The sequence below is a fragment of the Hyalella azteca genome, unplaced genomic scaffold (genome assembly GCF_000764305.2).
Source record: "Hyalella azteca isolate HAZT.00-mixed unplaced genomic scaffold, Hazt_2.0.2 contig15527, whole genome shotgun sequence".
Classification (NCBI taxonomy): Eukaryota; Metazoa; Arthropoda; class Malacostraca; order Amphipoda; family Hyalellidae; genus Hyalella; species Hyalella azteca.
Window position 1 is genome coordinate 66,297 of NW_025945377.1, and position 25,063 is coordinate 91,359.

Below are 25,063 nucleotides of genomic sequence, written 5' to 3' on the forward strand. Positions count from 1 at the left end.
TCTCCAAAACATTGTATTTTATAGACAACTTCTTGCTCTGAAGCTTACTTGTCCTGACTATAATATGTGTTTCGATTTCAACAAGGATGCATTTATTTTGTGATATTTTGATCAACTATTCTTCAGTATTTTTTAAGGTTGCGGCAAAACGAGGTGTGCATGTGCTACATTTTAGCGTTATGATCCTCAATTAGCTTAAACTTACATAGCGATTTAAGCGTTTATTAGGCCGTTTGCACGTCACCGATTCCTAACATTGCAGAACATCCACAGCATGTTGCGGGCTCGAACTCGCAACTCACTGCTTCAAATTTCTTTGCTTAACCGCCCGGTCTCCGTGCCGATTCTGGATAATCTGACCTTTAATCACTGGGCTGAACCACCAACTTTATCCACTTGATATAATGGTTTAGAGGAGCGTCATTTTACTGTAAACCTTTTCCAAAATATCGAATGAACCAATTCATTTGACGATGCGTTTTATTTCTAATAAAGTTCTATAGTCAGCCAAGGCATGAGTTTACTTTTTACAACACTTCTCTTTAACTTCACTTCTTGTTGTTTAACTTTTTTGTTTAACTTGTTGTTTGTTTGTCTGCTACAATTCTTATAATCGATATATTTAACACCCTTCTACCTGTCCAATCTATGTGAAATTTTGCACGCTAGCATCAAATCGGAGACAATGCATGAATCAATTGAAAAAAAATTATAGATATTCATACATAAAAAATAAAAATCATTTTTGAAAATATATCATAATGAAATAAGAAATTAATTTACATATGTACCATCGGAGACACTCACCTCTTTAGAAGTGTTGTCTTTGAAAAGTAATTTTTAAACACATAATCTACTGTCATCCTAACAAATTTGAACAGGCGTCTTTTTTTGAGCATAGGTTTATGATAGATGCTTGGTGCCTTGGTGGAGTAATAATATATTTTGAGATTCCGATGCTATTGAAATAACCACCCAAACTTGTCAACATAATTATTTGAGCATGATTTTAAATTGAAATTATGTTACTGCTGAACCATTTCTTGTTCGACTCCTGCTTTCCGATCCGGCATTTATGTTATCTGACCTTAATCACAATACAAGACTTTGATATTTACAGGAAGAAGGTAGTGTACGCGGTGCGCTTGAGGAATCAGGAAAGGAAAGCTGCATAAACGGTTGTACTGACTTCTACAGCTTGCACACTTCCATTTAAAAATTTCGGTAAGTTTTCTATTAACACGTTGACTACGTATTGGTACATATGCGTACCACGGAATGTATTTCTCCAGGAGGTAGTGGTACATAATTCAGGTTGGCCAAAATCGGCCAAATCCGAGAAGAAAAAAGGCCGATAATTCAATGTATACTATTTATTTGTAGGTTCCGCTATAAAAATTCCATTTATTTTCTTTTTGCAGTATTTAAAATTTAATTAGGAAGTACCCCTATCATAAATTTTAGCCGGCCAACGCAATTGAGAAAAACTAAATCACGGAATTTGTCCGGAAAAAATGACCGTCTGGCAACCCTGCTTAAAAAAAGTAGGTACAAAAAATGAAATAATAGTAGGTACAAGATGAAGCAATCTTAGTCAACGTGTTAAATTTTGATCTTTCACTATATTTTAATCAATTTTTAGAATTTCCTCATGACCTCATCAGCCTCAGGTGACAGGTTACTTAGTCAGGTAGCTTTCTGATATTATTGTTGCTTGTTGGTAGAATGAAATTTTGCAATGTACCTACCTATTTTTCATTCAAAATCTTTGTTAGCTATTAGGCTAATCCTGAATTTCCAGATGAGGCCAAGAGGGCCTCTTGAAGAGGCCCTCATGACTCATGGGGCGAAGGGGCGTGAAAGTGCGCAAATATTTGATGATCTTTGGCGTTGTAATTGGTGACTTCTGACTTGTCAGACCATACTTTGGCTCCCCAGTCTCCAGTCCCCCCGCAGCCTGCCCCATCCATTAAAAAAATTGTCAAAAGCCTATCCCCAAAAAAAACCTCAAACTGGAGATTGGCAAAAGCCAAAAGCCCATCCCCAGTCCGGGGGCAGTCCCCACTCCCAGTTGGCTTATGCCAACTCCAGTGACCATAATCCAGTACCACTGCCACAGTCCACCAGTCCACCATCGTCAACATGGCACAGGGCCCAGTGGGCCCCCAGTGCCCCAGTCCCACGCCCACCTCTGCTCTGGGTCTGGGGGCAAGATTGGTATTACTTTAGATTAAGTGCATAAAAAAGGGTGTTTTTTAATTATATGTTTTTGGGGATGTAGATTAAGAATCTAAAATTTGTTTTTTGGCGGTCGGCATCGGAAATTTTTAATGGAACCTGTTCCTAACTGGACCTAACCTGCCAGGTTTTCGTTGATCGGCTAGGTTTTTTCTATGCTTGGAGTCTGTCCAGCGGCCGGAAAAACCTAGCCAATGGCAATAGGTTTTTTCTATGTTTGGAGTCCATCCGGCGGCCGGAAGAACCTAGCCAATCAACGAAAACCTTGCAGGTTAGGTCCAGTTAGGAACAGGTTCCATTAAAAATTACCGATGCCGACCGCCAAAAGCGGATTTCAGATTCTTAATCTACACCCCAAAAAACATATAATTAACAAGATCTTTGGAAACATATCTGCATGAAAATTTATGTCTTTAGTAGATCTTGCTGGCAATTTTCTCATCAAAAATTTATTTATACATGTATTTTTGACAAATGACAAAAAACCTAATCATTTGGCAAACTGCCTTGGGCCTGAAACAATGATTTGCCATCTTGGCAGCACAACCTAGTAGGCTAGTAGCAAACCTCCAAACCAGAGATTTTTAAAATCTGTTTATTTTTAATTTCCTCATCAACTTGATATTTTAATCAATTCTCATGTATGAAAATGCTGGTCTTCAAGATACTTATTTGTTTAATTGTGGGACTAAAAAATAAATCTGAGAAAGGGGCAACAAAAAATGTTCTCTTTTACCGCTATGCAAAACAGTTGCCAATTCAGTGAATTGCCAAACTTTTCATTGTGGTGCTGTAGGATTTTCCTGCTATTTCAATTCTTAATATGTAATACACAGTACACACTATTGTTTTCAATATGATTTTGCTGTGACTGTGAGTCTTATAACTAATGCTAACTAAAATTCCCATCAAATAAACATCTCCTTATTTTTTAACATAATTAATAATTTGCCAATTTCTTATATTAATTCTCATGAACAATGGATATTAGGAACAATCGATATTAGGAGTGGTTTCCAAACTGGAACACCAGATTTTTCCAGGAACTGAAATTTTACACAGCCACACTTTCTCTACATGAGCAATTCTGATGTTATTTATGAATCTTATTTTATTATTGTATTGTACTTTTCCAGTTAGCACCTAGAAGTTATGGGGCAACCAGCTTCTGTCAAGCGCCGGAAAAGGAAGGTGGGCAGCTTCCAAGTGCTAAAAAACCGTAAGCGGGTCACAAGACGCAAAAGACATCAAAAGACCAGTGGTCTGCCTCAGTGAGTCAGGAATCTTAACACTTTCCAAATCAAAATTCTCAGTTAAGTTTTTATCCTATACTATTCATTAAAAAAAATTTCTAGCCGAGTTATGTACAATTTGATATACCATATGTACAGGCTCTGCTATGTCCATAATCACCAACTTGTGAGATCTTGAGGCTTTTTAGTCTTGTTAAAACAGTTCTTCAATATTGTTCAAAATGCTGCCTTAAGGTGGATTTAATATCCATACAAGGTCCAGTGATGAGATTATCTTAATTTTTGATGCATGAAGACATGGTAATTTGCAGGATTCTACTTTATAAGTTTATTGAGATAAAAAATTTTTGGAGGTTCCTGCTATTTGAATTGACATCTATGATACTTTCCTTATAAATTTAAATGTTTAATAAGCAATATAATGATACTGATGCTTAAACTTGTAAAGCTAACCCTCAAGTCCACATTAGTGTACAAAATGTTTTGTTGAAACAGTTAGCATGCATGATGCATTACTTTTATTTGCCAATATTTCATGCCAATAACTAGCAATTTATGTATGAAAATCACTGCCGTGATTAGTCTAATATTTAGGTGTATGCTTTAAATTTTGAAGCACACTATACATACATACAAATTTTAATATCAACAAGTTTGCAATCCTTCAGCTTGCAGTTTCTAATATTTGTAATAAGCCAAAATTCTGATCGTAAATGACCTTTGTGTACTTACACAATTCTTTGCACATTCCAGGATTGGTCTGGAAGCTGGAACCGGAGGCCAGTGTTTAATGACCCGTGTCGAGCAAGGGGGTCTTGTCGCAAACCTAAAAACGCATTTTAAGCCAGACAAGAAGATGGTGAGGCTAACTTCCATTATTTGCCTTGGAAAAATGTTTTTTTTTATTTACTTACTCTCATATTTTGAGGAAACCTTAATATATTTGGTCAATTATTCTATTTTCAGTTACTAGTTTGTTGATAATTTTCAGTACAAATTTTTAAATATATATCTATGTCAGGGGTCCTCAAGCTCCTTATACCATAAACTTGTGCAAGCTATTTTTAAGATTTAATTGGTCACAGCTTTTTAGATAATGACAAGTTCATAACCTGCTCCATAGATAATGAAGGAGCAGGTTAGAAGAGACCTAAGGTAAAAAGCTTAAATAAATAGCAAATTAATATGTAATATTTTAGCAAAATGGATATAATGTTTACAAGTTAAGTTATTGACCACTTAAAGTCGTAGGTTGTGGAGATAATCACAGTGCTATTAAGTAACATGATTTAGTGAAAATAAAACACATAATTGAAATTTGAAAATGCAATAAGAATTTACTCTATGGAATAATTTCATGTAGGATGATAAGAGATAAATACATGGATAAAAGACCTGAATAGAGGCTTGGTTGCTGAAAATGCTTATTGCTTGCAGAAATAAATTAATCTTCAAAATAATGTGTTGTTTATATTATAAATAGTTACATATTCTTGCCTGGCATTGCTTGCTATGTTGTTCAGAAATATGATAATAAATATAATAAATAAATATTATAAAATAATAAATAAATATTCAGACCAAGCAAGAAATATGAATTCTTTGATGTTATTGGAAGCCAACTGTCCAAATTTACTTAGGTTGACTAGCTCTTAGAGAATAAATATTTACATAATTCACAAACAAACTTTGTAATGCATGACATCAGCTGTGACGCTCTTGCAACTTGCTTCGAATTGTTCCTAGAGTGCCTTGGAAATGATTTATTGCTATTGAACAATATTATAATACTATAGGTAATTCTAATATTAATAATAATCCATCTTAGATACATTGAATGATTTGAAATTCAAAATTTTGTACCTATTATTATATTGTTTTGCATTTTGTTAAATCACTCAAATAAAGCAATATATTTTCAATTGGGTAAGTTGTCAGCTCTATAGGCATTTTAATTTCCACCAGTTGACTATGTTAACTATAATTTGCTAACTAAACTATAAAACACCTTATTTTAAATGCTGCATTGTGGTCTTGAAATCCCTTCTAACCCATAATTTCTTAATTAAAAAGCAGGAGCAAGCAAAATGACATTTGATTTAGTAAAAAACATCTGATTTTATTATTTCAATGCAAATTATTTCAAAATGTTTTACTATTGATTTGCAAATTGTTTATCTGCAGCTCTTCATATACTGGTATACATGAAATCATCCCTGCTAACTTCTTCCAATATTACATATAGACTAAATAAATCCTTCTCCACACATGACATCTTCCTTGCTTACTGCCTTCAATGTTTTATCCGATATAATTTTTTTTGCAGTTTATTGAAGGCATGGGAGAGCGGCTAACTAAGAAGCCGCAGCCCCAGCCAGAGAAGAGCACAGATAACAGACTTGTAAGTGTCGTCCACTCTATATATTATATTATATCTACGACCTTATATTAATGTGGTCAATTAAGAAGGATCTGTAGACAAAAAATTTAAATGAAGTTATCACCACACCGTCCTGACATTGCCTATTCTAGGCTATACTTAGAATAGGAATAAGCAATTAATTTTCTTCATTCCTGCAATGTTACTTGTTCCTATATAAACAAGACAATATTTCCTTATGAGCGATGGGTTTAATCTATACCTTAGTAATCCTTGCACATTCGTGTACTTTTGTCTGGTTAGTTTTACTGCTATTCCTACCTAGAACATGAATAATCCATCAATCATAGAGATCCAGTTTAAATTTTATTACTATAGCAATTTTAAGTTGGCTCTTACAAACTTCAAGCTTAGGTAAGATTTAATAGTGTGAAAAAATGTAAATATGTTTATTATTATGCGCCGGGTATGATTTATATTGCAGTCATTGTTGATATTTTTTACTGTAGATTGAAACTCTCGTAAAAATGTAAGTTATTCTGAGAGTTATTGATAAGCTTAAATATTTGAGTGTGTATTTATTGTAAATTGGACGTTTAGCCAATATATTGAAAATATTGTTTAATGTTATTCTATCAACGTGCAAGGAAACTTTCTCATTTGTGGAAAAAAGCGCTATTGTGCTCGTTATGTCCGTCCGTCCGTCTGTCTGTATGTCCGTGACTTCACGTTTTTGTCGACGAGAAAATGCGCTCTCTGTCACTCACTGCAGTGAGTACTGAGTTATATTTTTTTAATGTGTGGAATTTCCCTTTAGTTTCATTATCATTGTTTATTGTTATTCTATCAACGTGCAATGAGACTATTTTTTAACCTTCTACCGCAGTATGTCACTCTCCAGTAACACAAATTTTCACCTAAATTATGCATGAACTATTGCACGTTGAAACCTGAGGACGTATGTACGGAGCAGAGAACATTTTAAAGTTGTTGTACGTAGCGGTATGGTCAGTACAAGTCATTTTGCGCTCACTAGAACGTATCCTTTTTGGGAAGTAGGCTTGTGACAGTATTACTCTGCTTACTCATGTCAGGCGGTAGAGGGTTAAGTGTGTGGAATTTTCTTTTGGTTTGCTGGTTACGTAAGGTTTTGTTTATCAACCCGACTAAACTATCGCTAGAAGCAAAGGCTTATGCTTAGTTTCTGAAACCAATTTAAATATTATTAGTAGAAGCAGGTGTTAAAAATATGATTGTTACAACAGGTGGAGAACGTCAATGAATTGAGAACCAAAGCCAAGGCAAAAGTGTTGGCGCGTCGTGGGGTTGTTATGTCTAAACCCCTGGTGAAGCGCCTGGAATATTTCCTGGACAGATACGGCGAGGACTATAAGGTATTTATTACTGCATAGTATCTAGCGTGAACCAAGGGTTGTTATGTCTAAGCCCCTGGTGAAGCGCCTGGAATATTTCCTGGACAGATACGGCGAGGACTATAAGGTATTTATTATTGAATAGTATCTAGCGTGAACCAAGGGTTGTTATGTCTAAACCCCTGGTGAAGCGCCTGGAATATTTCCTGGACAGATACGGCGAGGACTATAAGGTATTTATTACTGCATAGTAACTAGCGTGAACGAAGAATATAGAACCAAAGAAAACGCCAAGTAAATTCATATAATCGTCTTGGAAAATAAATAATTCTCGTTCGCGTATCCTTTGATTTTCTGTTCGTACTGTACTTGTATTCCTTTTATATTTTCCCAATTGATGATGTGCTAGTCTCAGATACGTTTTCAATGACGATATGAATTCACTTGGCGTTTTCGTTGCACTCAAATTCCTGGTGAACTTGCAATTTATCTAGACAAATGATTTAAAAACTAACGTCAATTTTTCAGTGTTATTTTACATACACATTTTGAAATTTATGCTTGTTATGTTTGTCGGTAGTTTTTTATTAGCAAGCAGAGAGTAGAGCGAGTGGTGCAGAGGATATTATTGTTGGGCATGTCAAACAATGAAAAGATCATCAGTTTGTTGAATTCACTTTTGAATCAAGTTCAAATGATTTTTCGAGCTCGTGTTCTTTCTTTTTTGCTCAGAAGACCCATGATGATATCCAGAACTTAGTAATCTTTGTAAACTTGTTTTAAATTAAGTGACACTTTAATGTTGCATGTCATTACCTAATACCATCAGACTCGTTAAATTAATGATAATATTCAGTACTAAGCCTTCTCAGACTTGTTAGATTAAATGTTTTAATAGCGTTCTTCCCTTGAACGTGAATAATCTTACTACCTTCATGGAGGTCCAGTATTTTGAAATTCTAGTGTGCATTGATTATATAGATAATACTATGTCTGCCCTGACGCTAAAGTTGTCCAACTTTGCAGGCAATGACGCTGGACCCAATGAACTACGACCAGTGGACCGAGAGGCAACTTAGGGTTAAAGTTGCGAACTTCAAACAAACGTCTTTCCAGTTTGCCGAGTATCTCAAGGACCGAGGCTTGCTGCAGCCCCACCTAATTAGTCCTAATGTAAGCTCTTAGAATTCGCGCTTCTCTGTTAAAGTTTAAATAGAATTAAACCATCATTTTCTCTTCACTGTCATCATTTTTCCTCTACACGCTGTTTTCTCTTGAAATGAAAAGTGAATCGCAATGACTTTCGTTTTCTCTCACTCTCTCCTGTGAACTAAGTGAGACAGACCATATAAAACCATATTCGTGTAAGGAAAAAATTTTTAACCTTTCTGTGAAGTTGGCACATGCACTGCCGTATGCAAGCGCTCAACCTTTGTATGCAAATTTGTCACTTTTTTCACGTGACAACGGATGTCAAACTGTTCGAGTCCCTGTTAGGGCGCCAATTGTCTACTGATGTGTTCGAGAGTCAGTCTCAACGTGTCTTTTCAAAATGACATCCGTCGATTAATTTATATTTACATTAAATATAAAATTATCTTTGAGTACCGATAGGTTCTTATTATTTCCATAAGCTGTAACAGGAAAAAGAGTTAAAGGAAACGGTATATTATTAAATGTTAAATATAATTAATGCACGATGAGGTATTATTACAGTAGTTAAGAAGGTATAGTTAACGACATGAACGCGAGTAGGACAAGCGAGTGCCGGAGCCAATGAACGTGACAGATGCGTCTAAGGTTAGGCTGCGAAGGAATGCAGCTAAGAGGTGTTGAGCTATGACTGCCGGGTGTTAAACTTAAAGAGCTTATATAGACGCTCACTACATGACGTTACGGGAGGTGACGTCAGGGATACAACTGACGGCATGGGTGGTGACGTATGAATCAAGTCGCCAGACAATTCATCTCAAGGCTTGCAGGTGGCTTTATTATTGCTGCAAATCACACAGGCATTCTAGGAGGAAACCTCAACGATGTAGTGATTGATCACTCTATCCTTCTTAAGTTTCCACCAGGTTGCAAAACCAATGGCTTACATTGCGATAGTAATCCGGGCTTCTCTAGTGCTTTGTTTAGAAATGGTGTAGCAATATTTCTAATCGGGCGGCAAAGTTATTTCGTTTTAATGGTATTCGAACAAATTATCCTTGAGTATTTCATCAAATAATGTGAATACAGGCATTCCGTTTAATATTTTTATAAATAATATTTTTATGTAATATTAATGTAACATCTAAGATCAGTTCATAGGTGAATCTTCCAAAACTTAGTTCAATAATTTATCTCATTAATATTATTGTTTATAATTCATGTCCTAGACGACTGACGATGCTGAAATGACTGAAGAAAATTCCTCAGCGGAAGCCATCAAAAAGTTTGAGAAGAAAGTCGCTGCGCTGCGTAGATCGGAGGCCAAATTCACCGAGCGTATAACGGCCAAAACCCCTGCACCCGCTCTCATCCGTGAACTCCCGCCTCAGTCTGATGACGAAGGAGAGGAAGAAGAAACTGATGAGGAAGAGCTAGAAACGTGTGTAGAACAAACAACCATTAATAAACCCGGCAAGAAAAGTAACCAGAAACGCCGCCAGAGAAAGAAAGAGGCAAAACAGGCTAAATTAAAAAGACTGCAAAAAATTGTAAGAAAATCTGTTTGATTACAGGGTTGTTTCATTACCGGACACGTCTTAGTATGGTGATTGTTCATTAATTTATAATAAAAGCTTACTCGTTGTGCACTTTTATTACGACTTTTTTACATTTACATGATTCGGTTTTACTAAAAAAATGTCTATACAGGAAAATTTGCCTTTGAACTGTTTGAGGTAATATGATAGCGTCAAGTTCTTTCTTTTCTCTAAACATTTACAATGTTAGTTGTTTTGAGACAGTCACGTATCTAAAATATTTCCATTACAAAGTGCATCTCAAGTTGGTCATGACCCAAATCAAAGATTGTGAATCATTCGCACAGGTGCTTCGTACTTGGTTGCTATGCTGAGCTACACTTGTTTCATATCAAAGTAATGATATGAGTTCGATGCTAAATAATTTCAATAATTATGTAGTCTTATTAGTTGGATTATGATAGCGTTACCAATGTCGCAGACAAACTGCAATGTCCAACGGGTCCAATAGTTCCTATTTATTGTCAAATTGGCCAGAAGTCCCCAATGATTAATATAAGTTAAATCCTAATGTATCAATGTTCAATCGATGATTAATCACCAGGATCGTTTGAGGGTCCAGGTGAACCGATATTATATGGTGTCCAGAGCAGTCCAGGGTTCTAGGTACTGTCCTAATAAGAGGCAGGTATTGATGAGAAGTCGATAAACTTGAAGTTCAAATTATGAGTTCCCCACACTCAGACAAATGTCCGAATTCGTTCTCATTTATTATTATTTTTTTGTGTTACTGCTTCTGATCCTGACAGCATTTTACAAAGTTAGGTGATTAATTCAAATCGTAAAAGTCTGGAGAATGAAGCGAGATGGCTTTGTATTTACTCGGGAATAAGAAAAATGAGCCTGATTTCAGTTATATAAGGCATTGGATAACCATATGCCCTGAATAGAGTTCTTCCTTTGTGCAGCATTTTCAACCTAAAAATGTTGAAAAAATAAAAGCCGTATGTTCTTGACTCGTGATAATGCTTGATTGTGAATAATATTTTACAATATTATACCATTTCATCTGTGGACATCACATCTCTGACACTTTTTCAGCCGGTCTTGCTGCCTGGCCTTTATTCCGGGAATCTTCTTGATAGAAGAGGGCTACAATGTAATATAAATTTATATCATGATATATGGATTTTTTATCAGTAGCATTTATTAAAATTAACTCAAATAAATGCATTGTCATGACTGGGAATTTCAAGCGAGTATTTTCCCGCGTTTTTTGATGTTCCCACAATGTTTGTTGAATTCGTGTGGTTTCTCTTTAAAACCACACCCCGAAATTATTCTGAATGTTATCAGAAAAATATCAAAGCTAAGATCAATATCACTTCAAACTATCCGCTAATCCGAAAACTCAATTTTAGTTCCATAGAAATTAAGCTTTAATATATTTAAAAGTTTGAACTTTCGTGATGAAAACTCTAGAATCCTTGTTGCACCAATCACAGATGTGCTCTCTCTGACGTCACGGTTAGTATATATACTTGGGCGCGAATTCGAAACGTCTCATAGCTTGATATTGTGGAGGAAGCATCGGCAAGCCTTTGCAAGTCAGCATCTTTCCATTGTCTTCTGCGCCTATCTTCAATAAATCAAAATGGTGAGTGCATTATATCTTATGTTTGTTTTTATCATGTTAATTACTCATAATGTTTACATCTAAGTTGAGCTTTCTATTAGTATTAGTCAATTGACAATTTGTAATTTCATTTTATTGCTTCCATTGTTCCGTTCCGTGGCTTGCGGATCAATTTCAGTTTTCGACTCATTATTGTACTATGTTAATGTAGCTAAGGATAAAGATTGACCTTAAAAATCTGTAGTAATCGACAAAAATTTTGGTAATTATTTATTGTAAGGAACGCATTGATCGGCTAGCCGGTAAGAGGTCCAGCTGAATTCCGCCCATCCAGGCGGGGCGTGGCGCCGGTTTCGTTCGCACACTTTAAGAATTTTTAAAGTGTATTTCACTACCACTGTAAGGTCTTGTTAGTATTAGTTACGTATTTACGTATAAAAAAAAACCTGTGCGTTGGACTTTAGGTTCTCACGTGTAACTTGTAAGGAGAATCACTACTTTTGACATTGACAAGTTTGTGACTTACTAGCTAGCTAGTAGTAGTAGGACTCAGGCTGGTGACGCTGGTCCAGCATGAATTTATTTCTTATACTAGTATTAGTAATGACAGGGACAGCTCTGCATTGACTAGACAGTTTGTGCATGTTCCAGAATTGCTATTGGAAGGTTGTGGGAATTGGAGACTGGGGAGATTGTTTAGATAAATTTAGTTTTTAACTCTGTATAAATTGAAAAATACAACCTCTGTTCTGATGATGCTTTCCAATTTCTATTTCTTTGTACCTATTCAATGAAAATTTCAGATCTTGATGAATATTAGGTAGGCCTACTGCTTAGCTACCTACTAAAATTACTGTCAAGTGTCAACCAAGTGCCATTAGGCCTATGTTGATAACACATCTATTGTATGTAATTTAGTTTGGCATGCTTAATATATTATACCTATTATTAAGTAATTAGCCTATTATAGGAGGCAGGTTAGGCATAGGAAAAAGCCAAAGAACATGCTTAGAATTTGAGTATATAACACCAATGGCGGTCAACTACCTAACTCAATTTGACTGTTCATAGAAATTTAAAAATATTGGATCAGTTACTGTGTTACATGTCTTTGAAGAAATTGAAGTATTTCACATTACTGCCTAGTGACTAGTGTCCATGTTCAAGATCAATATATAAATTATTAGGTTTCTGTGTTCCAATAAAAGTCTCAATGTTGTACTCAATAAGAGTTAAAATGTGATTTTTTAATGCCTGAATGCAATTGATTCATTATGAAAAATATTTACTTCACACTGTTTTGAAGTCAAGTTTAGAAGCAATGATAAAATAAAAATGACTGAAATTTACTGAAAATTTTGAATGATCTTGCCAAAATATGGACTTAAGTATCTGGTGGTCTTTTTTTTCAAGAACAATTTCATGTCTTGGGTAATGAAGGAATTATAAAGAATAGGTTAGAATAGACCTTTCATAATTAACTCATTGTATAATAGATTTTTTGATCAGATTATACTGTTTTTTTTTTTTTTTTGTCCACCTGACAACAAACAATAATTTACATCAATGACACAGCAATGCTTATGATATCAAAAACCCTCTTTTGAAATGAGAATGCAATGAATAATTCTTGATACCATTTTTCTATGATATAAAATAATTGAAATATATTTATTAGTTAAAATATTGGTGTATTGGGAACTTGGGAAGATGTATTCACTCAACAGAAACCATAAAATACCAGAGAAAATTCTGTCTTGGTATTGTCTTATTCCAGTTATAAATTCTAAAGTAACCAGGCAACTAGAGTAAACAACTCGTATCTGATAAAATTAAGTTTTATTATTCTTCCTTTTCTCAATAGGTGGAAATATACTTTTTGTGTGCATGTGTGTGCATTCTGCAACTGATATTTTTCATGTTTTGAGTTGAAGGATTTGTTCAATTTTGGACTCAAATTTTCAGGTGCATATAGTCACTCTAATTTTTCCTCCCCAGCGTGAGTGCATCTCTATCCATGTGGGCCAAGCTGGCGTGCAGATGGGCAACGCCTGCTGGGAGCTCTACTGCCTGGAGCATGGCATCCAGCCTGACGGTCAAATGCCTGCTGACAGAGCCGGCGGTGATGACTCATTCAGCACCTTCTTCTCTGAGACTGGCTCAGGAAAGCATGTGCCCAGAGCAGTCTTCGTTGACCTCGAACCTTCCGTCATCGGTGAGTCAAATTCATGTCCCTATTCAGTGCTGGCGTCTAAATGAATCATTTCCCTTGTACACTACAAGTTTAGTACGGTTTTGTAATGCATAGCTAAGAGAATCATTTTACAAATCCCACAGTCGATACAAATGAGACACTTATATTTTGGTTAATAAATAATTGAAGCTATACTTTTAAATAGTCTAGTTCTTCATTAGTAGTCGCACTCCGATGTGGAAGTATCACATTTTTTGGAATCGATTCAATTGTTGGGTTTGTGCAGACGAGGTACGGAGCGGCGTGTACGGCAAGATGTTCCACCCAGAACAGCTAATCACCGGCAAGGAGGACGCCGCTAATAACTACGCGCGCGGTCACTACACCATCGGCAAGGAGATCGTCGACGTCGTGCTGGACCGCATCCGCAAGACGGCCGACAACTGCACAGGGCTGCAGGGCTTCTTGATCTTCCACTCGTTTGGTGGTGGCACAGGATCAGGCTTTACTTCTCTCCTCATGGAGAGACTCTCCGTCGACTATGGCAAGAAGAGCAAGCTTGAGTTCGCTATATATCCTGCACCTCAGGTTGCCACTGCTGTGGTCGAGCCATACAACTCAATCTTGACCACACACACCACGCTGGAGCACTCGGACTGTGCCTTCATGGTCGACAATGAGGCTATCTACGAAATTTGTCGTCGCAACCTCGATATTGATAGGCCTACGTATGCCAACCTCAATCGCCTCATTGGTCAGATTGTGTCCTCCATCACTGCGTCTCTGCGTTTCGATGGCGCTCTCAACGTCGACCTGACGGAGTTCCAGACCAACCTAGTGCCTTACCCTCGCATCCACTTCCCATTGGTGACCTACGCGCCTGTTATCAGCGCAGAGAAAGCATATCACGAGCAGCTCTCTGTTGCAGAGATCACTAACGCATGCTTCGAGCCCGCCAACCAGATGGTGAAATGCGACCCCCGACATGGCAAGTACATGGCCTGTTGCCTGCTCTACCGCGGTGATGTCGTGCCCAAGGATGTCAACGCTGCCATCGCTACCATCAAGACCAAGAGGAGCATCCAGTTCGTGGACTGGTGCCCCACGGGCTTCAAGGTAGGCATCAACTACCAGCCTCCCACCGTGGTCCCTGGTGGGGACTTGGCCAAGGTATCTCGTGCCGTGTGCATGCTGAGCAACACCACGGCCATCGCTGAGGCCTGGGCGCGTCTGGACCACAAGTTCGACCTGATGTACGCCAAGAGGGCCTTCGTGCATTGGTACGTTGGCGAGGGCATGGAGGAGGGCGAGTTCACCGAGGCCAGGGAGGACGTCGCCGCCCTTGAGAAAGACTACGAGGAAGTCGGCTTGGACTCTGGAGATGCAGAAGCCGGCGAAGGAGAAGGTGATGATTACTAAATGCATTTAATTTTTAGTATACTGATACCAGAGGAAATTGAGGATGTCTGTGATTCAATAAAATGTCATGTGCCATGTAGATTTTTCATTTTTGCCGCTACCGTAAGTCCATTGCATTGGTTACTTATCAAGTACCACTCTCGTCCTTAGGATTGATATATTTTCTCGCTTTTTTTACAAGGCAACCTTAAACGACTGCATTGCGTAAGCTTGTGCATCAATTATACTGTTGTGTGTAAAGGTCACTGTGGGCGAGTTCAGGAACCATAAATACAAATTGACATTGGAATGTGAATAAAAGACGTGTTGAATCCATGATTGTAGTAACAAAGTTCTGAGCGTTCATGCTAAGAAGGCTGAAAAATTAAGCTGTGTGGCCTATCTCATTGCGGTTTCAAACGATATAGAATAGACTAATAGCGAGTTAACAAGCTAATTTCAATTAGAAACTTTCATGCTCCACTCATAAAATTCAAGGTTGATCGTGAACCGGCTGAGGGTGTGGTCGCTCACTTCTTGACTGAAGGCAAATAATAGAACGGAGGCAAGTTTCTGTATAATGCACGTTGAATTGAGGAACATTATTCCGAAGCAGCTGCAATGTACCTCGCGACGGTACCGACAAATTCAGATGGTTACCAGAGAATTTAAATTGGTTTATAAGATGGATTACGGATAGATAACGTCGTCCAGCGGCATGATACCGCAACTTTCGGTGAAGTTCAAGAACGCTTTTGCTCTTCTACTGGAAGAGCTAATTGTACGAAGTTTTTCCTAAAATACTGTCCATACACACGACTTTCACTCGTTTCACGATTCCATTTAGGGTACTTGATGGAGGTAATGTTTCAGCTTTGACAAAATCATCTAGTAACTTGATTACCAATTGTCTACGCAGGGCATTCAAACGCTTGTGCTCATACCCCGTCTATGTTTCACTGAAAGTTGAGACGCCTACGGCAATATTGCACAAGTCTCACGAAACCAGATTCTAATACCTAGGCAAGTAATACGGCCCACCAACATTGCTAAAAACCTTTCCAGTGAAATGGATGAAATTAATGTTCGAATTTTGAACGCCATTTTGCCGGTGATGAACGTCATAAATTTGTGCAATTAGAACGTACAAGTTTCGCGTTCAAGCAAGTGCAACCATGAGAAATAGACGAGATTTTTCCAGCCGGAAGAACGAAACCGAGTGATAAAGCTTTAACATCTCAAAGCCTCTTGGAATGTGAGCGCAGACAAATGATCAAGAATTTACGATTGCATCGATTTGATCCAAATGAAAGTTTCGTATGAACACTCAGCTTTATCACGTTCACATGTATTGTAATTACAATTGCGAGAATCATCCAAGAATGTTTTACAAAAAAATGAATTGCACCAACTTTCCAGTAACTTTCCGCTCGCTAAAATATCCCCGCCGGCCAAAAGTTAATTTGCAAGTTCATTCACTAATGCGCGTCAATTTCAAACAACCAATATTGCACAATAGATCGCCGAAGTTCCAGATCATCTTACGCGCCGAAGTCGAATTGCGAGCTCGAACTAGTCGTTGGTCTATGCATCTATCTCTTTACTGCACACCTACAGCGATAAAGATACTGCCCACTCATGCCCCTGCCACACCCTGTCGAATATAGCGATGAAATCGACATGTTTCAGATTACAACTGGTATAAGAAAGACATGGTCATCCATGCCAGGGCATGACGAGGGTGCTGAACACAACTAAAAAAAAAAAATAATAATAAAACATGGTTTCGTCACACGGAGTGAGAGGGTTGTTGCTAACTTAGTAATTATTTGATTGTTCATAGAAGAATTACGTAGAAAGATCATCAGAATGACTTGTTGTTGCTGCCTTCTCTTCGCTTCAGAACAATATGCAACATAAGGAAATATGCTGACGCCACTACGCGGAACGATTTAAAGATGTACTTAGAAGCAACACCTCAGTCTGCTCTCTACGAGACAAATAAATTTTGAAATTTCGGTTTATAGGAAATTAATTTCGAAACCAAAATTTTGAAATTTCGGTTTTGGTCTACTTGTACGACGAAGTTGACATGGCCGACCTTGACGAAGTTGCGACTCCTACGAATAAGGTTACTCAAAGAATAAACATAACCGAGACCAGTCACGGATAGCTCTTCAATCACTTGCTTACATAGTCAACATACAGCGAAGGCTAACAAGAAAATAAATAATTACACACAAGACGATCTACATCTCCAACGACCATGTTCCCCCATTAGCGACTCAGGAGGCTTCAGTGTTTGATACACGTACCTATAATAACGGTATGAATAGCATTCATGTCACTATCTAGGTATGAATAGCATCAACAAAAACTTGTTTATTTCAAAGTTCAGGCGAGGTGTTCGTATCAATGCACGGTATATTAACACAATGCAAAAATTAAGAAAAAATGCTTAAGTGAAAAAAAAAATCGATCTGCATGAACGAGTAGGGTATGAATAATCATCCTGGTAGGGATGCCAATTTGACGACCAAGTGCAATTTATTGAGGGTAGAATAGCAGTTCGATGAAACGACCATTACGGCCAAGGGCGGAAATGCATTCGCATGAAGGTATGATTATTGAAGTTCTCATATTTTTGGTCTAGTATCGCGTTCAACACGAAGACTATTTGCCAGATAGAATAACTGAAACAGAGGAGGAAGAATAGGCTTCATAACAACAATTCTGAAAACCATCGGTATTGCAATTTTGAAAAGAAAAATTGACGCTCTCAGAAAAATAGATCAATTAGGAAGCGAAACAAATTGCATCTTGACGAGCGAAAAACTTAACGAATTCGACGTGCCACGGACGAAGCAATCCTTTATCCTCAAAGATAACTCCCGTCACGATGCCAGACTGAACATTAATTGAATGCTCACCTAAACGAAGCGAGCTTCTACACACATTTGTTTGAAGTCCGACTTCAGCTAAATCCTATCGAAAGAACGGCTAATGCATCATTCCTGTGAAGATTACACACAAGGCAAAATATACAATAGGATCTACTGATAATTGGGAGAATGTAATGGTTGTATCAAATGGGGGGGGGCGTGATTGCTAACTAGTTGGACATACGCAAGCAAGATTTATAGTACGGACTACACCGAAATTATACAACCCTGCTGTACTGCCGCCGATGATGCTTTGGAGAAATTGCTCTTATAACTGAAATTTACGAGCACAGCTATTTTAAAATTATTCCACAAATAAATTCTACTTTAACCGTGAAGCAAGCTGTTCATTACGAATAGTGACTAAATGAATAATTTCTTCTATCGTCATTTATTACTTGTTCAAATCATACTATTCCGATCCAAATTATTTTACACGAGAAGAACTTGAGTGTCTAGGGAACGATGAATTACCAATAATAAGTTACAGCAATAGCCAAGGATTCCTTCATGAAGGGAATACCTTCTTCTAGCACAGGAATTTTCAACAAAATCCATCCCTTGAACGGCACCAACTATTGGTTTGACAACACTTCTGAGCTCAATAGCAAGTCCTTGAAACGAAAATTAGGCAGAAAGCTCTAACAGATGAGACCAGCGGCACAAATAAATCCAAGGACTAACTAACGAACAGTGCATCTTTTGACCAATAGAAACAGCGCTCACAAGTACAGTCGTAACGCTGCTAGTGAAATAGACCTAGCAGCAATAGACCAGTTAGACGTGTAGCATAAGTCGCTGTCTGGGGTACATTAGACGAAGATCTCGGGAATATGACGAGTCTAATTTAGCTAGTCTGACACTGGACATGTTGCCGGCCATGACCATCCTCTTCGTCCATATGGCCGCGACGACGACGTCTGTGTGACGGGTCCATCTCCTGCAGCCTGCACTCCTCAGCATCGTCAGGTACAATCACCTCGGGCCTGAAAGAACGTAAACTACTGCACTATTTTCCCTTAAATACCAAGAGTATATAGCAGCAACAGCAGCAGCTGCTGCTCGATAGATATTTTCTTTATGTAGTATCAAATACAAATCAAGTTCAATTGCATCAATAATAATAATAATACGGCAATTCCCAGGATTACTATTAATCATAGCTGACACGCCTCCACTTCTTTATATTGACCAAGGTTCAGAATCCTGTTTCAAACGATCACCTTAATAAAGATTATGTCGAGCACCTTAATAAAGATTATGTCGAGCTTAATAAAGATTATGTACTCATCAAGTTAAGGTACTTTATGAAACAAGATAACTTCTAGGAAAATAAGAATCCATACCAAAATACAAATCACCTGCAAATTAGCAAAGAACTCACCTAGCAGGTAGGATGTTCTCAAGCAGACCGACGGCTTCGGGGGCAATTTTCTCAGGGAACTTCACCAGGAATTGGATCACGAGACGTCCTTTCTCGAAGGGGTTTTTGTACGTCGGCATACCTTCACCCATAACGCACTTGAGGCTCTCGTGCTTCATTACTTCACCTGCACAAAAAAATGAATCATTAATCCATCACATATCCAAGGGTCTCGCGCTTCATCCTTTCACCCTTCCATGCAATAAGGAACCTTTCACCCATTACACACTAAATTTCACACGTCTATCTCAAAGCTTAAGCTTTCACAAATAAAAAGATTGACTGCAATGGTTGAAACTTTTAGATGCCATGTTCTTTCACTGTTCAACAAATACTCAACAGTCACCATTCGGCAGTAAAACTTCATCATTCGACTGCCACTCACGAGTGATGATCGAGATCGGTGACTTTTCACCACTCACCGACCAGTCATCATTTTGCGGTGACCTTTCACCACTCACAGCTAGGTAGTAACCTCACACCACTCACACTAGGTAGTAACCTCACACCACTCGCCCACCACTCACCAGGTATGGAGCTGACGACAATAACGCGGTCGTCCAAGGTGGTAATCGCGCGCTGGAAGCCACACAAGGCTTCTACGAGGCTTAATTCCATACTCATTGAAAGGTCGTTGCCAATACGCCTGTCAAGCAAGCAATATTCTAAGAAAAATTCTTTTCATAACTGGTTGTTACATATAATTTTTCAGGTTAATATACAAGATTGGATCAACTAATCTTGTTCATGCATTATACACTTGACAATATATACCCTATTTTATTCAAATAAGCAATGCGATCATTGCTTTTATTACTCGACTATTATTCAATCCTGCTAACTCATCAGGAGGGAATTGAAGCTGCCATTGAAGAGCACAGTCATGTCCCTGCTCACTCATCAGCCATATGACATATGATTCAACTACACCGCCACCGCAATTTAAGGACTTTCATGACAAAACCACACAACATATCCTATGGATCATTATACAATATCAGCTCAAAGTTATCCTTTATCATCACCGACAAAAATTACAAGCTGGTGTTCAGGACTCACTTGAAGGTAGAATGCTCCTGTTCATCGAGCACAATGACAATATCACCAGGCTCAATATCAGGCTCTTGGTCGCCTTCACCATTAAACACAATCTTCTGGCCGTCCTCCATGCCTTTGTCTACGTTCACCTCGAGTATCTTGCGTTCACGCACAACCTGCAATAATGACCATTCTATTAAAATTTTATCTGGAGCACATTCGAGTCCCATGCCATATGTAAAGTTTCCAACGCAAATAACATGTAGCATTAACCATATAAATAATAAAAGACAGATGACAGTAGGTAGTGACAGAGATATTTTTTTTTATGAAATCATAAGAGTTAGTGGGACAAACCTTTTTGCCCTCACAGGTCTTGCATCGATCCTTCAGGCTTACACGCTCACCCTGGCCTCGACACTCTCCACACATGCTCTGTACCTGTGACACCATGCCCGGCCCCAGCTGCTGCACTCGCACCTGAGGTGAAGGTTACAGATATGAAGTCATTTTCAGCTAAAGATGTATTCAGTACAATAACCTACAAGACTAAAACATTCAGTTAATATCAACAAACGTCCTTAAAAAACAAAACAGTACAAACCTTTCGGACAATCAACAAGACATCTTGCCATTTCCCTCCCTCCACTCCTCAGGGACTTCACTTCTGACATCCTCCTCCTCTTAGTATCCTAAAGCTCTATAAATCTCTATACACTCGATTACGGACACAGTGCTCCCTCAAACAACCAGTCGATCGCTGGAATCCCCTCCTTGACGGTCCTCTCATGCCCCACACTCTCACTTCCACAGCCTTCTTTCAGAATTAGTTCCATTATATCATATCTCATATGCCATATATCCCATCTAGTGCATGACAGTTTCTTTCTCATCCCCATCAGTTAAAAATAACCTCTAACACCAAGCTAGACTAACTGCTACCCGTGTGCAACTGACTAGAAGGTCGCAAATAATAAATAATAAGTGATTGGAAATAAAGGATGGCCAAAGCTGGCACGATGTTGCTGCTCAGCTCACCTGCATGCCTGTGCCTCGGCATGTAGGGCACTTCTCAGGAGGCTTCTTGCCGCCCACGCCTTTGCACTTGGAGCAGATGACGTGCTTCTGTAATGCAAGCTTGCGCACAGTCCCTTTGTACAGCTCCTCCAGCGTCACCGACATCTGATGAATGACGTCCTTTCCTCTGCAGGGTGCACGATTGTGAGACCAATTCACTAACCCATTATCAATCACAATATAAATCCATTCAATTGTATATTTCATTAAATGGGTGATTTATTTATTGAAATCTATACAAATACTAACTGCTGTCATATAGAAATACATATATACCATGACAACCAGTTCTACAGTTCTGCTCCAAACATCTTCCACCCAGTTGCTCAGTATTGCTTGGATAGTTTAATAAAACAAGGCTAAAATTGTATGCTATAACAAATCTTTATGCTTAAGAAAAAGATTCACACTACATTTACAAACAAATCTAGACCCAATATGTCATCCATCCTATTCAATGGCTTGATAATCCCAGCCATTTCAGAAACCAATCATCCTGAATTCATCATTCTTGTTGTCTCTGAACCAGTTCCCAATAAGAATAGATTGTATTTGTTAATCAAAAAATACCCACTCACAACCACATTTTACGTGAAACATAGGACTCCCATTTGACTCAACTTTTAAAATGTAAACAAAAACACTTAAGGGCATTTTAAGTTATATTTTAATATGGACAAACTAAAACTAATGTTTCCATTTATGTTCCAGTAATTTCTTCCGTTTTGCTATGCCTTACTATTCCCTAACTAATACTCCAGGTACAAGTTATATCCTGCCTTTAAAATTGTCATGGAAACGTGCCCAATCAGCCCCTATATATTAGTGGAGCCGTAATTCAAACAAACACACACCCAAACTTTGACAAATATTGCCCTAAGAAATGCTATAGAAATGTTACTAACTTGCGTTCTCTGCTGCGGCGCCCACCACCTCCCCCAAAGAACATATCAAATATGTCCATAGGAGATGAGAAGCCACCCCCACCACCACCACCTCCCTCCTTGAGTGCCTGTTCTCCGCCTTGGTCATATATACGTCTTTTGTCTTCATTACTTAACACCTCATATGCTTGGGAGATCAGCTTGAACTGTAATTGAAAATGCAATTTTTTAAGCAAAATTTTTATCTTTCATGCAATCAATATGTATATTTAGTAATGAAGGGAATGAATCATCTATGAATAGTTAAGATGAAGACATACTAGGAAATTTTTGGCATAAAGTGGTCTTTAATAGTGAAGATAATAGGGTCGGGTAGGATTCAACACATATACAATGAATATAGCAAGTTATAAAATATTGAAAAGATCACACCATATTTATAGGTAACAATAACAAGCCAATAAGTTTAGCAAGGTATGCCTATAATTAAAACTTAGGTAAACACATCAATCATGGCAGCAGCAACTTACTTTTTCTCCCTCATTTGGATTTTTGTCAGGATGATATTTTAGTGCAAGTTTTCTGTATGCCTTCTTGAGCTCATCTGTGGTGGCATTGGGCTTCACGCCCAGCAGATCATAGAAGCCAGTCTCTTTAACCATGATTGATCAAGACTATTAAATAGGCTTATCTGAAAAAAAAATAAGAAGAATGAACTAGTAAAACATTTGTACATGTAACATTCAGACATAAAAATATCAGTCCAAAGTTGCTGGTATCAAAGGCACTCCAGAAACAAAAATAATAATACAAATAAAATTCAGAAGGTGGAACTGTCAAAAAACAAAATATGAATACTTTGGATAGAAGTTGAGTGTAAATATTCTGGTTATTACATATTTCTTCAAGAAAATAACCAAGTTTTAGGGTTAATTCCAAGGCATACCCATACAATACAATCCTAATTCATAACTATATTATCTCCCAATATAGAAGTCATGTATGCCATCCAAATCAAACACATAGGTATATGATAATTGCAGGCTACTGAGGCTAATAGTGGGCAAAAATACCTATGACATTAGTGATTAGCTTAACAAGAAAGGTGAAGGTGTGGCCTCAGTCAACTTTTCCAAAACAGTTCTTGAATAGGGCATCAAATTTTTGAACTCAGAAGATGCTCACTGTAGGATGGCAGTGTATGGCTAATGGCTGTATCAGCCTGTATGCTTACTGAATACCGATTACCGAGTGCTTAGTATGTTAGTAATCATAAATAACTTAAGTAGATACTATTTAAATAACAAAATACAGATGACAAATGTGGAAAAAAATCACAATTTTTACACAGCTTTCGAAAATGATGTAATATTTAAAGCACCTTAACTACTTAACAAAATTGATACTTTGTTAGCATAATAGCATTGGCAAGTATTTCCAACTCCTTATTTAGTCTACCTACATTCAGCAATATAGATCAAACAAGTGGCCAAAAGGTACAAGCAAAGGTCTAAATTAAAGCTGCATCACCAGACACCGAATACAGTTTAAACACTCAAAGTTGAACTTGTGAGATTACCGAGATAACGATACATCATACATCGGAAACACTCCCGCAGGCAGGCCGTAACTACTCTACACAAAGAAACATAGTTTCGCATTTCCTCACTAAACAGATTTGATAGAACAAAGTTTTGATATATATTAAATTCAACTATTTGCTTAAAATACTATCGAAGATTTTCCTGAAAAAAATTGAGCACATTGTTTCAACTTGGACTGTCGGACACTGGGCTCACGATGTCGATGCGCTGCAAAAAAAAAAAAAACTCATGGTGATGCTTTTTAGATTGGCCATTAGAAGGCCACTTTAAGGAAAAGTTTATTTTTAATAACAAAACCAACTTAGGAAACAAATAATTTCAAACATACTATTAGATAATTCACTGTTAAAATCGAGTACTTACCAGGAAAACAGTATATTTCAGTTGTAAACAGAGCTACTATTAACGTGCACACACCGTTGGTTGCCTCGCAATCGAATGTTCTGGATTACGTTGCCAGAAGCACGTTTTCAGCTGATCATGTTGACGTAACGCTCGAACAAATGAGAAATTTCGATCAATAACCCAGTCTTCTGTGTGGTAAAAACAAAGAATTTTTATGGCTGAAATGCAATAAATAAAGCCAAATTATCCTAAATTGAACTTTATATCTGTTTTACTCGACATATTTAGAAATTTCATCTTGAGATGATACATGGTTTCAATGTGCCGAGAAAGACCCGGAACGTTGAAGTACATTTCATTTTTTTATATGAATGACAAAATGTATTTTGAAGGATAAATATATAAAAATATCGTTTAATTACCCCCTAACAACAATTATACTTAAATCAGGTTTTATTTAAATTTGGCTAGGTAGCTGCTGAACAATTTTACTTACCCATCAATATATATGACTGATAATTTTATAAGCCAAGCTTTTTCTATAGCAATATTTAAATTAATTTTTTGTTTTCAAATTTGTTACAAAAA

General features: G+C 37.6%; 3 protein-coding genes across 4 annotated transcripts; 2 read left to right on the forward strand and 1 right to left on the reverse strand.

The window, feature by feature from the left end:
* The first annotated feature begins 1,087 nt into the window (after positions 1-1,087).
* LOC108666911 lies at positions 1,088-10,051 on the forward strand. Of its 2 annotated transcripts, none has more exons than XM_018153875.2 (7): positions 1,088-1,224; positions 3,375-3,509; positions 4,245-4,350; positions 5,818-5,892; positions 7,137-7,265; positions 8,271-8,417; positions 9,626-10,051. In XM_018153875.2, exons 2-7 carry the CDS (start codon positions 3,391-3,393, stop codon positions 9,962-9,964), a joined length of 915 nt encoding a protein of 304 aa, XP_018009364.1. In that variant the 5' UTR covers positions 1,088-1,224; positions 3,375-3,390; the 3' UTR covers positions 9,965-10,051. The 2 variants fall into 2 exon arrangements, with proteins under 2 accessions (XP_018009364.1, XP_018009365.1); XM_018153876.2 differs by lacking the exon at positions 1,088-1,224 and adding an exon at positions 1,522-1,544.
* A 1,423-nt stretch (positions 10,052-11,474) lies between these two features.
* On the forward strand, positions 11,475-15,258 carry LOC108666907 (tubulin alpha-3 chain). Its single transcript, XM_018153870.2, has 3 exons — positions 11,475-11,591; positions 13,569-13,785; positions 14,051-15,258. Exons 1-3 carry the CDS (start codon positions 11,589-11,591, stop codon positions 15,181-15,183), a joined length of 1,353 nt encoding a protein of 450 aa, XP_018009359.1. The 5' UTR covers positions 11,475-11,588; the 3' UTR covers positions 15,184-15,258.
* A 2,054-nt stretch (positions 15,259-17,312) lies between these two features.
* On the reverse strand, positions 17,313-24,582 carry LOC108666908 (dnaJ homolog subfamily A member 1). The gene is made up of 9 exons (XM_018153871.2): positions 24,494-24,582; positions 23,057-23,217; positions 22,548-22,732; positions 21,604-21,769; positions 20,923-21,045; positions 20,587-20,741; positions 20,055-20,173; positions 19,489-19,654; positions 17,313-19,090 (listed from the first exon to the last, which is right to left on the reverse strand). The coding sequence occupies exons 2-9, from the start codon at positions 23,186-23,188 to the stop codon at positions 18,952-18,954; spliced, it is 1,185 nt and encodes a 394-aa protein (XP_018009360.1). The 5' UTR covers positions 23,189-23,217; positions 24,494-24,582; the 3' UTR covers positions 17,313-18,951.
* Between the last annotated feature and the right edge of the window lie 481 nt (positions 24,583-25,063).

Coding starts and splice junctions, on each gene's coding strand:
- LOC108666908 (XM_018153871.2), bottom strand. CDS start 23,188: ATGGTTAAAGAGACTGGCTTCTATGATCTGCTGGGCGTGAAGCCCAAT. Junction 21,770..22,547: donor CGCCGCAGCAGAGAACGCAA/GTTAGTAACATT, acceptor TGCACCCTGCAG/AGGAAAGGACGTCATTCATC. Junction 20,742..20,922: donor AGACCTGTGAGGGCAAAAAG/GTTTGTCCCACT, acceptor TCATTATTGCAG/GTTGTGCGTGAACGCAAGAT.
- LOC108666907 (XM_018153870.2), top strand. Junction 13,786..14,050: donor CCTCGAACCTTCCGTCATCG/GTGAGTCAAATT, acceptor GGGTTTGTGCAG/ACGAGGTACGGAGCGGCGTG.
- LOC108666911 (XM_018153875.2), top strand. CDS start 3,391: ATGGGGCAACCAGCTTCTGTCAAGCGCCGGAAAAGGAAGGTGGGCAGC. Junction 3,510..4,244: donor AAGACCAGTGGTCTGCCTCA/GTGAGTCAGGAA, acceptor TGCACATTCCAG/GATTGGTCTGGAAGCTGGAA. Junction 8,418..9,625: donor CCCACCTAATTAGTCCTAAT/GTAAGCTCTTAG, acceptor TTCATGTCCTAG/ACGACTGACGATGCTGAAAT.